At 55.1% G+C, this 13,968-nt stretch overlaps 1 protein-coding gene across 1 annotated transcript in view; it reads left to right on the top strand.

Moving 5' to 3' along the window:
* depdc5 (DEP domain containing 5, GATOR1 subcomplex subunit) overlaps window positions 1-13,968 on the top strand; it is a 69,162-nt gene that overhangs the window by 39,685 nt on the left and 15,509 nt on the right. The window contains 4 exon segments of the mRNA XM_056406408.1: window positions 818-953; window positions 1,041-1,129; window positions 8,701-8,742; window positions 12,622-12,778. Coding sequence (XP_056262383.1) covers window positions 818-953; window positions 1,041-1,129; window positions 8,701-8,742; window positions 12,622-12,778 — 424 coding nt within the window.

Raw genomic sequence — 13,968 nt, 5'->3', positions numbered from 1 at the left:
AGGATATCTGTTTGAACCGTAATCTTCAATTTACTTACAAACTATTTCTTAATTTAATTTCTATAAAAAGTACACTACCGTTCAAAAGTTTGGAATCACTTAGAAATGTCTTTATTTTTCAAAGAAAAGCACTGTTTTTTCAATAAAGATAACATTAATCATAAATACCCTCTATACATTGTTAATGTGGTAAATGACTATTCTAGGTGGAAACGTCTGGTTTCTAATGAAATGTCTCCAGAGGTGTATAGAGGCCCATTTCCATCAACTATCACTCCAGTGTTCTAATGGTACATTGTGTTTGCTAATCGCCTTAGAAGACTAATGTCTGATTAGAAAACCCTTGTGCAATTATGTTAGCACAGCTGAAAACAGTTCTGCTGGTGATATAAGCGATACAACTGGCCTTCCTTTGAGCTTGAAGTTTGTAGAACAAAATTAATACTTCAAATATTAATCATTATTTCTAACCTTGTCAATGTCTTGACTATATGTTCTATGAAATGTTCAATTCATTTGATAAATAAAAGTGAGTTTTCATGGAAGACACAAAATTGTCTGGGTGACCCCAAACTTTTGAACGGTGGTGTACTTCACCATTCTATGATAGTGTTAGAGCATTTGGCTTCATACGTCTGTACCTTCATGAGAATGGGTCTTTAGAGGATGGACTGTAATGTGTGTGTTCACTTCTTCCCGATGGAGTGCCACCATCACAAGAAGGATAGACAGCCAATGGGAAGATTACCAATCCAATGAGCGCTGCCATGCTGGCGGTCTCCAGGCATCAGACCGTGTGTCCACTGTTGTTCTGCAGGTCCGTCTGGAGAAGCCATCCAGATCCACCATCAGACCCGACAGAACATGGCCGAGCTGCAGGGCAGCCAGCAGAAAGATCCCGCCCACACCTCGGCGGAGCTGCTGGAGCTGGCATATCACGAGGCCACCGGCAGGTACGACTCCGCCCCCGTGAAGTGAAGACCTTCAGCTGGAGGCTCGGACCATGAGATAAACGCTTGTTCTTTCTCTGCATGTTTCAGGCGCTCAGCCTCCAGGCACACAGGAGACAGCAGCCTGTACGCCAGCGGAGGGACGGAGGAGGCGGGAACTCCAGGAAGCCACAGCGGGGGTGAGAGGTCACAGGGGTTAACACACTGAGGGTAACACTGAGGGTAACACACTGAGGGTAACACACTGAGGGTAACACTGAGGGTAACACACTGAGGGTAACACACTGAGGGTAACACACTGAGGGTAACACACTGAGGGTTACACACTGAGGGTAACACTGAGGGTAACACACTGAGGGTAACACACTGAGGGTAACACTGAGGGTAACACTGAGGGTAACACACTGAGGGTAACACACTGAGGGTAACACACTGAGGGTAACACTGAGGGTAACACTGAGGGTAACACTGAGGGTAACACACTGAGGGTAACACACTGAGGGTAACACACTGAGGGTTACACACTGAGGGTAACACTGAGGGTTACACACTGAGGGTAACACTGAGGGTAACACACTGAGGGTAACACACTGAGGGTAACACACTGAGGGTAACACTGAGGGTAACACACTGAGGGTAACACACTGAGGGTAACACACTGAGGGTTACACACTGAGGGTAACACTGAGGGTAACACACTGAGGGTAACACTGAGGGTAACACTGAGGGTAACACACTGAGGGTAACACTGAGGGTAACACTGAGGGTAACACACTGAGGGTAACACTGAGGGTAACACACTGAGGGTAACACACTGAGGGTAACACTGAGGGTAACACACTGAGGGTAACACACTGAGGGTTACACACTGAGGGTAACACTGAGGGTAACACACTGAGGGTAACACACTGAGGGTAACACACTGAGGGTAACACACTGAGGGTAACACACTGAGGGTAACACACTGAGGGTAACACTGAGGGTAACACACTGAGGGTAACACACTGAGGGTAACACACTGAGGGTAACACACTGAGGGTAACACACTGAGGGTTACACACTGAGGGTAACACTGAGGGTAACACACTGAGGGTAACACTGAGGGTAACACACTGAGGGTAACACTGAGGGTAACACACTGAAGTCAAAGTCAAAGTCAGTTTTATTTGTCAATTTTCCATATGTGCAAACATACAGAAGATCGAAATTGCGTTTCTCTTCTGTCCAACATAAAGTGAATTGTGCAACATATAGACAACATAGAGTGCAAAAATAGTAAAAAACTTGTGAACATATAGACAACATAAAGTGCATAGACAACATAAAGTGCAAAAATAGTAAGAAACATGTAAACATATAGACAACATAAATTGTGCTAGCAGCATTCAGACATGCGAGTCTGAAAGAGGACGGAGTGGGAGGATGGGGAGAGAGTTCAGCTTCCTGACCGCCTGGTGGATGAAGCTGTTGGACAGCCTGGTGGTGTGAGCCCGGAGGCTCCGGTACCTCCTCCCAGAGGGCAGGAGGCTGAAGAGACCGTGTGGGGGGTGGCAGGGGCCACTGACAATGGAGGTCGCTTGGGGGGTGAGGCGGGTGTTGTATATGTCCTGCAGGGAGGGGAGGGGGGGGAGTGAGGCACCCATGATCCTTCCAGCTGCCTTCACTATGCGCTGCAGGGCATTCCTGCTGTGGTCTGTGCAGCTTCCGCCCACACAGTGATGCAGTTGGTCAGGATGCTCTCCATGGTGCCGCGGTAGAAGGTGCACATGATGGATGGGGGCTCCTGCTTTCCTCAGTTTCCGGAGGAAGTAGAGGCGCCTCTGTGCTTTCTTTGCCAGCGATGTAGTGTTGGCTGTCCACGAGAGGTCCTCACTGATTTCCACCCCAGGAATTTGGTGCTGCTGACCTGCTCAATGTCCGCACCGTTGATGGTCAGTGGTGGGTGATGGGTGTGGCCTTTCCGGAAGTCAACAACGATCTCTTTGGTCTTGCTGTTGTTGAGCAGGAGGTTGTTGGCTCTGCACCACGTGGTCAGAAGGTTGACCTCCCTCCTGTAGAGGGTCTCGTCATCCTTGGTGATGAGACCTATCAATGTTGTCGTCTGCAAACTTGACCATGTGATTGGTGCTGTAGCTGGTTTTGCAGTCGTGAGTCAGCAAGGTGAAGAGCAGGGACTGAGCACACAGCCCTGAGGGGCCCCTGTGCTGAGTGTGATGCTGCTCGAGGTGTGGTTGGCAACACGTACAGCTTGTGGCCTCTCACTCAGGAAGACCAGCAGCGAGTTTCACAGGGAGGTGTTGAGCCCCAGCTGGTCAAGTTTGCAGATTAGTTGTTGTGTGATGATTGTGTTGAATGCTGAGCTAAAGTCTATGAACAGCATTCTTACATAGGAGTCTTTTGTCCAGGTGGGTGAGGGCTGGGTGGAGAGCAGAGCAGATTGCATCCTCCGTGGACCGTTTGGCCCGGTATGCAAACTGGAAAGGGTCCAGAGTGGGGGGGAGAATGGATTTGATATGCGACATGACTAGTCGTTCAAAGCACTTCATGATTATGGGGGTCAGTGCCACTGGATGATAGTCGTTGAAGCAGGACGGAGTGGATTTCTTTGGCACAGGTATGATGGTGGTTACCTTGAAGCATGATGGAACAACAGCTTGTCTCAGAGAAGTATTAAAGACATCCGTGAAGACGTCCTTAAGCTCCTCTGCGCAGTCCTTCAGCACACGACCAGGGATGTTGTCTGGACCTGTTGCCTTGTGGGTGTTGATGGACGAGAGAGTCCTCTTCACGCTGGCAGCAGACAGGCACAGAGGGTAACACACTGAGGGTAACACACTGAGGGTTACACACTGAGGGTAACACACTGAGGGTAACACTGAGGGTAACACACTGAGGGTTACACACTGTTTCAAGTTCAAGTTTCAAGTTTTTATTGTCACATCCCCTTTTATACAAGTATAATCGGTTCGTGAAATTCTTATGTGCAAAACACCCGACAGCAGTAGCAGACTAAAAAAAGAATAAGAATGAGAATAAACTATACAATATCCACACACAAAAAAGAAGAAAGTATTAACAATATATATATAAAACAATGTAATAGAATATACATCATGGCAATATATATATATAAAACAATGTAATAAAATATACACTTTTTTTGAGACTATATATATATATATATGTATATACATACAATATATATATACAATATATATATATATAAACAATGTAATAAAATATACACCATGGCCATAGATATTCACAGAATATGTTCTGGTGTGTAGTGTTAATGAGGGTCTCAGTCCTTGTTCAGCAGCCTGATGGCCTGACTGAAGAAGCTGTCCCTCAGTCTGTTTGTGCGGCACTTGATACTGCGGTATCGCCTGCCTGACGGTAGAAGGGTGAACAGTTTGTGGCCGGGGTGGTTATTGTCTTTCATCATCCGTTTGGCCCTGGCCACGCTTGGTGTATATGTCCAGGATGGAGGAAGCTCACCTCCAACGATGTACTGTGCCGACCGCACCACCCTCTGTAGTGCCCTACGCTCCAGGGCGGTGCAGTTCCCGTACCAGGCGGTGATGCAACCTGTCAGAACACTCTCGATGGTACTGGTGTAGAATGTTCTGAGGATGCGGGGGGCCATGTTGAATTTCCTCAGTCGCCTAAGGAAATACAGGCGTTGTTGGGCCCTTTTCACCACGTGAGTGGTGTGCGTGGTCCATGTGAGGTCCTCGGAGATGTGCACGCCGAGGAACTTGAAGCTGCTGACCCTCTCTACTGCAACTCTGTCTATGGAGATGGGGGTGTGCTCTCCTCTCCGCTTCCTGTAGTCCACGATCAGCTCCTTGGTCTTCTTGTCACGTTGAGGACGAGGCTGTTCTCCTGGCACCACTGTACCAGTGATCCAACCTCCTCCCTATAGGCTGTCTCGTCGTGGGTGATCAGCCCCAACACTGTTGTGTCGTCAGCAAACTTGATGATGACGTTGGAGCTGTGCATGGCCGTGCAGTCGTGGGTGTACAGGGAGTAGAGGAGAGGGCTCAACACGCATCCCTGAGGGGCTCCCGTGTTGAGGGTCAGCGGCTCTGGTGGTACTGCCCATCCTCACCACCTGGCGCCCCGACAGGAAGTCCAGTATCCAGCTGCACATGGTAGAGTGCAGGCCTAGACCTCTGAGCTTGGTGTCGAGCTTGGCGGGAACAATAGTGTTGAACGCTGAGCTGTAGTCCACAACCAGCATTCGCACACAACAGTTCCTCCCCTCCAGGTGGGAAAGGGCGGTGTGAAGTGCCATGGCAATGCGTCGTCGGTGGATCTGTTTTGACGATATGCAAATTGCCATGGGTCCAGCGTGGCAGGCAACATGGAACAAATGAAGTCCTTGACCAACCTCTCGAAGCATTTACTGACAATCGAGGTGAGGGCTACGGGTCTCCAGTCATTCAGGCAGGTTACCTTGGGGTGTTTGGGGACAGGCACAATGGTGGACATCTTGAAGCTCTCAGGAACAACAGCCTGGGACAGGAGAGGTTGAAGATGTCTGCAAGACTCCTGCCAACTGGTCTGCACATGCTCTGAGGCGCGCCCGGGATGTGGTCGGGACCTGCCGCCTTCCGGATGTCCACCGCTTGAAGGCTCTGCACACGTCAGCCTCTGAGATGATCAGCAGGCTGGTCTCCTCGGCGGCGCTGCCTTGGCGGGCTGCCGTTCACGTCGAACCGAGCAAAGAATGTATTTAGCTCGCCTGGGAGGGAGGTAGAGGAGTTCTCTTCACCGCTGGTTCTCCCTCTGAAGTCCGTGATTGTCTGTAGCCCTTCCACACCTCTCACGTCATGGCTCTTGAGCTTCTCCTCCACCTTGTTCCTGAACTCCCGCTTGGCAGAGCCGATGGTCTTACTGGAGGTCGTGGCGGGCTCTTTTGTATTCGCCATATTCCCGAGTCAAGGCGGTGTTACGTCGGAGTGCAGCGCGAACATCGCCATTTATCCACGGTTTCTGGTTGGGATAAATCCGAACCGACTTGGTAGGAACAACGTCATCTATGCATTTCTTGATGAACCCGGTGACTGAGGACGCGTACTCACTGGCGTTGTTGTCCGAGCGACCCTGAACATATCCCAGTCAGCACGTTCAAAACAGTCCTGTAGCATAGACTCCGATTGGTCCGACCAGCGTTGCACTTCCTTCACAGCGATTGGTTGCTGCTTAAGCCTCTGCCTGTAGGCGGGAGTAGTTGGATGGAGCGGTGGTCCGATTTGCGAGCGGTGGGCGGAGGAGGCTTTGTATCCATCCCGGAAGGGAGTGTAGCAGTGGTGAGAATCCGCTCCCCTCGTGTTGCTTTTATGTGTTGGTAGAACTTGGAGAACTTTCTTCAGGTTCGCTTTGTTGAAGTCCCGCCACAATGAAAGCAGCCTCGGGTGTGCCGACTCCTGCTCGCTGATCGCCCGTAGAGTTCCTTCAGCGCTATGTCCGTGTTAGCTTGAGGCGGAATGTACACAGCAGATTACGGTGACTGCTGTAAACTCCGCGGTAGCCAGAATGGTCGACACATGAGCATTAGGTACTCCAGGTCCGGGGAACAGAACGACTTGAGAGTATGTACATGACTTTGGTTGCACCAAGATCTGTTTATCATGAGACATACCCCCTCCACGATCTTTACCAGAGAGAGTCTTTGTTCTGTCCGCGGTGGACGGAAAATCCTGCCGCCTCGATGGCTGAGTCGGTAACCTCCTCGACATCCATGTCTCCGTAAGGCAGATGATGCAGTTGTCCTTAGTTTCGGTGGAATTGAATACGAGCCTGTAGCTCGCGCAGCTTATTGTCCAAAGACTGTACATTTGCCAGTAAAATGGTGGGTAGTGGGGGTCGATTGGCTCGACGTCTCAGCCTAACCAGCACGCCAGCTCGCTTCCCCTCCGTCGGCGCGACGTTTGCGTGAGATCGCGCCTAAAATGGACGGAGATAGTTCCGCTACTGTTCCTGGCGGGACGTCCGAGTAAGAGTTGAAAAACTCTGGTAGGCGGCGAGCAACTGCCGATCCAATCTCCAGAAGTGTGCATCTGTAAATGCGTTAACTGGCTGCTAACGTTTTGTGCAAAAATAGTCGCAATAAGAAGAATAAATAACAAAAAACTACTACAAAATCCGGGAGCTCGCAACACAGCCGCCATCACGTACGGCGCCATATCACATATCACTGAGGGTAACACTGAGGGTAACACTGAGGGTAACACACTGAGGGTAACACTGAGGGTAACACACTGAGGGTTACACACTGAGGGTAACACACTGAGGGTTACACACTGAGGGTAACACTGAGGGTTACACACTGAGGGTAACACACTGAGGGTAACACACTGAGGGTTACACACTGAGGGTAACACACTGAGGGTTACACACTGAGGGTAACACTGAGGGTAACACTGAGGGTAACACTGAGGGTAACACTGAGGGTAACACACTGAGGGTAACACTGAGGGTAACACTGAGGGTAACACACTGAGGGTAACACACTGAGGGTAACACACTAGGGGTAACACACTGAGGGTAACACACTGAGGGTAACACACTGAGGGTAACACACTGAGGGTAACACACTGAGGGTAACACTGAGGGTAACACACTGAGGGTAACACACTGAGGGTAACACACTGAGGGTAACACACTGAGGGTAACACTGAGGGTAACACACTGAGGGTAACACACTGAGGGTAACACACTAGGGGTAACACACTGAGGGTAACACACTGAGGGTAACACACTGAGGGTAACACACTGAGGGTAACACACTAGGGGTAACACACTGAGGGTAACACACTGAGGGTAACACACTGAGGGTAACACACTGAGGGTAACACACTAGGGGTAACACACTGAGGGTAACACACTGAGGGTAACACACTGAGGGTAACACACTGAGGTAACACACTTAGGTAACACTGAGGGTAACACACTGAGGGTAACACACTGAGGGTTACACACTGAGGGTAACACACTGAGGGTAACACACTGAGTGTAACACACTGAGTGTAACACACTGAGTGTAACACACTGAGTGTAACACACTGAGGGTAACACTGAGGGTAACACTGAGGGTAACACTGAGGGTAACACACTGAGGGTAACACACTGAGGGTAACACACTGAGTGTAACACACTGAGTGTAACACACTGAGGGTAACACTGAGGGTAACACTGAGGGTAACACACTGAGTGTAACACACTGAGTGTAACACACTGAGGGTAACACACTGAGGGTAACACTGAGGGTAACACTGAGGGTAACACACTGAGGGTAACACTGAGGGTAACACACTGAGGGTAACACACTGAGGGTAACACACTGAGGGTAACACTGAGGGTAACACACTGAGTGTAACACTGAGGGTAACACTGAGGGTAACACTGAGTGTAACACACTGAGGGTAACACTGATTGATTGATTGATTGATTGATATCTTTATTTGTCATTTGCCAGAGTACAGGTACAAAAGCATCGAAATTACAAGAAAGGGTGGATGAAAGATTACAGGGTAACACACTGAGGGTAACACACTGAGGGTAACACACTGAGGGTAACACACTGAGGGTAACACACTGAGGGTAACACTGAGGGTAACACACTGAGGGTAACACACTGAGGGTAACACACTGAGGGTAACACACTGAGGGTAACACACTGAGGGTAACACTGAGGGTAACACACTGAGGGTAACACTGAGTGTCGTGTGTTCTCCGTGTCCAGGTCTCTCCGCGCTGCAGGACTCATCTCTGAGTGTCGATCCAAGTGAGTCCTCTTCCCTTCAGACACCAACACATGTCGCTAAGTCTCAAACACGTCCATCAGACCTGAGGACCAGGGTCTGAACGTCTAGTCTGGACCTCAGGTCTGAACCTCAGGGTCTGAACCTCTAGTCTGGACCTCAGGTCTGAACCTCAGGGTCTGAACCTCTAGTCTGGACCTCAAGTCTGAACCTCTAGTCTGGACCTCAAGTCTGAATCTCAGGTTCTGAACCTCAGGGTCTGGACCTCAGGGTCTGGACCTCATGTCTGAATCTCAGGGTCTGAACCTCAGGTTCTGAACCTCAAGTCTGAACCTCAAGTCTGAATCTCAGGTTCTGGACCTCTAGTAAACCTTCAGAGGTTCTTTACCCTGTGAGGCTTATTCAGCCTTGGCGGCAGGTTTCTCTGGGCGTCTCCAGGGGTCACAGGTAGAACCTTCAGGGCCCCTCCCTCCTCCCTCTACAGGGTCACTCCTCCTCCTCCCTCTACAGGGTCACTCCTCCTCCTCCCTCTACAGGGTCACTCCTCCTCCTCCCTCTACAGGGTCACTCCTCCTCCTCCTCCCTCTACAGGGTCACTCCTCCTCCCTCTACAGGGTCACTCCTCCTCCTCCCTCTACAGGGTCACTCCTCCTCCTCCTCCCTCTACAGGGTCACTCCTCCTCCGCCTCCCTCTACAGGGTCACTCCTCCTCCGCCTCCCTCTACAGGGTCACTCCTCCTCCGCCTCCCTCTACAGGGTCACTCCTCCTCCTCCCTCTACAGGGTCACTCCTCCTCCTCCCTCTACAGGGTCACTCCTCCTCCTCCTCCCTCTACAGGGTCACTCCTCCTCCTCCCTCTACAGGGTCGCCACTCCTCCGCCTCCCTCTACAGGGTCGCTCCTCCTCCGCCTCCCTCTACAGGGTCACTCCTCCTCCTCCTCCCTCTACAGGGTCACTCCTCCTCCGCCTCCCTCTACAGTGTCGCTCCTCCTCCGCCTCCCTCTACAGGGTCACTCCTCCTCCGCCTCCCTCTACAGTGTCGCTCCTCCTCCGCCTCCCTCTACAGGGTCACTCCTCCTCCGCCTCCCTCTACAGGGTCACTCCTCCGCCTCCCTCTGTCCCACTCCTCTCTCTCTTCCTCTGGGCCTTTTGTTGATTAGTCATGATGTAATTTCAAATTCCTCCCATTAATTATCCCTCCCATCGTTTCCTTCACCCAGCGAGCCGTGCGTGTGTCACTCCTGCTTGGCGGCGTGTGTCACTCCTGCGTGGCGGCGTGTCTCACTCCTGCGTGGCGGCGTGTGTCACTCCTGCTTGGCGGCGTGTCTCACTCCTGCGTGGCGGCGTGTCTCACTCCTGGCGGCGTGTCTCACTCCTGCGTGGCGGCGTGTCTCACTCCTGTGGCGGCGTGTCTCACTCCTGCGTGGCGTGTCTCACTCCTGCGTGGCGGCGTGTCTCACTCCTGCGTGGCGTGTCTCACTCCTGCTTGGCGGCGTGTCTCACTCCTGCGTGGCGGCGTGTCTCACTCCTGCGTGGCGGCGTGTCTCACTCCTGCTTGGCGGCGTGTCTCACTCCTGCGTGGCGGCGTGTCTCACTCCTGCGTGGCAGCGTGTCTCACTCCTGCGTGGCGGCGTGTCTCACTCCTGCGTGGCGTGTCTCACTCCTGCGTGGCGTGTCTCACTCCTGCGTGGCGGCGTGACACACTCCTGCGTGGCGGCGTGTCTCACTCCTGCGTGGCGGCGTGTCTCACTCCTGCGTGGCGGCGTGTCTCACTCCTGCGTGGCGTGTCTCACTCCTGCGTGGCGGCGTGTCTCACTCCTGCGTGGCGGCGTGTCTCACTCCTGCGTGGCGCGTGTCTCAGTCCTGCGTGGCGGCGTGACTCGCTCCTGCGTGGCGGCGTGTCTCACTCCTGCGTGGCGCGTGTCTCACTCCTGCGTGGCGGCGTGTCTCACTCCTGCGTGGCGGCGTGTCTCACTCCTGCGTGGCGTGTCACTCCTGCGTGGCGTGTCTCACTCCTGCGTGGCGTGTCTCACTCCTGCGTGGCGGCGTGTCTCACTCCTGCGTGGCGGCGTGTCTCACTCCTGCGTGGCGGCGTGTCTCACTCCTGCGTGGCGGCGTGTCTCACTCCTGCGTGGCGGCGTGTCTCACTCCTGCGTGGCGGCGTGTCTCACTCCTGCGTGGCGGCGTGTCTCACTCCTGCGTGGCGGCGTGTCTCACTCCTGCGTGGCGGCGTGTCTCACTCCTGCGTGGCGGCGTGTCTCACTCCTGCGTGGCGGCGTGTCTCACTCCTGCGTGGCGTGCCTGACTCCTGCGTGGCGGCGCGTCTCACTCCTGCGTGGGCGTGTCTCACTCCTGCGTGGCGGCGTGTCTCACTCCTGCGTCGGGGCGTGTCTCACTCCTGCGTGGCGGCGTGTCTCACTCCTGCGTGGCGGCGTGTCTCACTCCTGCGTGGCGGCGTGTCTCACTCCTGCGTGGCGGCGTGTCTCACTCCTGCGTGGCGGCGTGTCTCACTCCTGCGTGGCGGCGTGTCTCACTCCTGCGTGGCGGCGTGTCTCACTCCTGCGTGGCGGCGTGTCTCACTCCTGCGTGGCGGCGTGTCTCACTCCTGCGTGGCGCGTGTCTCACTCCTGCGTGGCGCGTGTCTCACTCCTGCGTGGCGTGTCTCACTCCTGCGTGGCGGGCGTGTCTCACTCCTGCGTGGCGGCGTGTCTCACTCCTGCGTGGCGGCGTGTCTCACTCCTGCGTGGCGGCGTGTCTCACTCCTGCGTGGCGGCGTGTCTCACTCCTGCGTGGCGTGTCTCACTCCTGCGTGGCGGCGTGTCTCACTCCTGCGTGGCGGCGTGTCTCACTCCTGCGTGGCGGCGTGTCTCACTCCTGCGTGGCGGCGTGTCTCACTCCTGCGTGGCGGCGTGTCTCACTCCTGCGTGGCGGCGTGTGTCACTCCTGCGTGGCGGCGTGTCTCACTCCTGCGTGGCGTGTCTCACTCCTGCGTGGCGGCGTGTCTCACTCCTGCGTGGCGTGTCTCACTCCTGCGTGGCGGCGTGTCTCACTCCTGCGTGGCGGCGTGTGTCACTCCTGCGTGGCGGCGTGTCTCACTCCTGCGTGGCGGCGTGTCTCACTCCTGCGTGGCGGCGTGTGTCACTCCTGCGTGGCGGCGTGTGTCACTCCTGCGTGGCGGCGTGTCTCACTCCTGCGTGGCGGCGTGTCTCACTCCTGCGTGGCGGCGTGTCTCACTCCTGCGTGGCGGCGTGTCTCACTCCTGCGTGGCGGCGTGTGTCACTCCTGCGTGGCGGCGTGTGTCACTCCTGCGTGGCGGCGTGTGTCACTCCTGCTTGGCGGCGTGTCTCACTCCTGCGTGGCGGCGTGTCTCACTCCTGCGTGGCGGCGTGTGTCACTCCTGCGTGGCAGCGTGTGTCACTCCTGCGTGGCGGCGTGTGTCACTCCTGCTTGGCGGCGTGTCTCACTCCTGCGTGGCGGCGTGTCTCACTCCTGCGTGGCGGCGTGTCTCACTCCTGCGTGGCGGCGTGTCTCACTCCGACTCGTTAAGTGTTTGAAGAGTGTGATTCCTTTGCCTTAACTCATGTACAGTTCACACATGCTCACTCTTCCTGTGAGCGATGACATCACAGGAGCACAATCTGCATGTCGGATCACTCTGACCACGCCCCTCAGGAATCACCGGGGCAACGAGGCCAGGACAGTAACACTTCATGTTTTCTCTGCCCCTCTCTTCCACTTCCTGTTTGTTTGTATCTTCATCTTCACTCCTTCGTTTCCTTCCTCTCTTCACCCATCCCCCACACACACTCTCTTCTCTGGGTACATGCACCTGTCTGTGTGTGTGTGTCTGTGTGTGTGTGTGTGTGCTCCTGAAGCCCTGCTGCTGTCTGCCCCCCCGACAGTGCCCAGCTTCTGCTGCACCGTGGGGGTGGACTGGAAGTCTCTGACCACGCCAGCCTGCCTGCCCCTCACCACCGACTACTTCCCAGAGCGCCCGGCACTGCAGAACGACTACACAGAGGGCTGCTACGACCTGCTGCCCCACAGCGAGATGGAGAGGTAGGGCCCGACACCAGGCTCCTGGAGGCTAGAGGTAGGGCCCGACACCAGGCTCCTGGAGGCTAGAGGTAGGGCCCGACACCAGGCTCCTGTAGACTAGAGGTAGGGCCCGACACCAGGCTCCTGGAGGCTAGAGGTAGGGCCCGACACCAGGCTCCTGTAGACTAGAGGTAGGGCCCGACACCAGGCTCCTGGAGGCTAGAGGAAGGGCCCGACACCAGGCTCCTGTAGACTAGAGGTAGGGCCCGACACCAGGCTCCTGGAGGCTAGAGGTAGGGCCCGACACCAGGCTCCTGTAGACTAGAGGTAGGGCCCGACACCAGGCTCCTGGAGGCTAGAGGTAGCCGACACCAGGCTCCTGAGGCTAGAGGTGAGGCCGCACACCAGGCTCCTGTAGACTAGAGGTAGGGCCCGACACCAGGCTCCTGTAGACTAGAGGTAGGGCCCGACACCAGGCTCCTGGAGGCTAGAGGTAGGGCCCGACACCAGGCTCCTGTAGACTAGAGGTAGGGCCCGACACCAGGCTCCTGTAGACTAGAGGTAGGGCCCGACACCAGGCTCCTGGAGGCTAGAGGTAGGGCCCGACACCAGGCTCCTGGAGGCTAGAGGTAGGGCCCGACACCAGGCTCCTGGAGGCTAGAGGTAGGGCCCGACACCAGGCTCCTGTAGACTAGAGGTAGGGCCCGACACCAGGCTCCTGGAGGCTAGAGGTAGGGCCCGACACCAGGCTCCTGTAGACTAGAGGTAGGGCCCGACACCAGGCTCCTGGAGGCTAGAGGTAGGGCCCGACACCAGGCTCCTGTAGACTAGAGGTAGGGCCCGACACCAGGCTCCTGGAGGCTAGAGGTAGGGCCCGACACCAGGCTCCTGTAGACTAGAGGTAGGGCCCGACACCAGGCTCCTGGAGGCTAGAGGTAGGGCCCGACACCAGGCTCCTGGAGGCTAGAGGTAGGGCCCGACACCAGGCTCCTGTAGACTAGAGGTAGGGCCCGACACCAGGCTCCTGGAGGCTAGAGGTAGGGCCCGACACCAGGCTCCTGGAGACTAGAGGTAGGGCCCGACACCAGGCTCCTGGAGGCTAGAGGTAGGGCCCGACACCAGGCTCCTGGAGGCTAGAGGTAGGGCCCGACACCAGGCTCCTGGAGGCTAGAGGTAGGGCCCGACACCAGGCTCCTGTAGACTAGAGGTAG

Source organism: Pseudoliparis swirei, chromosome 23, assembly GCF_029220125.1.
Source record: "Pseudoliparis swirei isolate HS2019 ecotype Mariana Trench chromosome 23, NWPU_hadal_v1, whole genome shotgun sequence".
Classification (NCBI taxonomy): domain Eukaryota; kingdom Metazoa; phylum Chordata; class Actinopteri; order Perciformes; family Liparidae; genus Pseudoliparis; species Pseudoliparis swirei.
The sequence above is the reverse complement of the archived record's forward strand: the minus strand, read 5'-3'. Positions and strand labels throughout refer to the sequence as shown.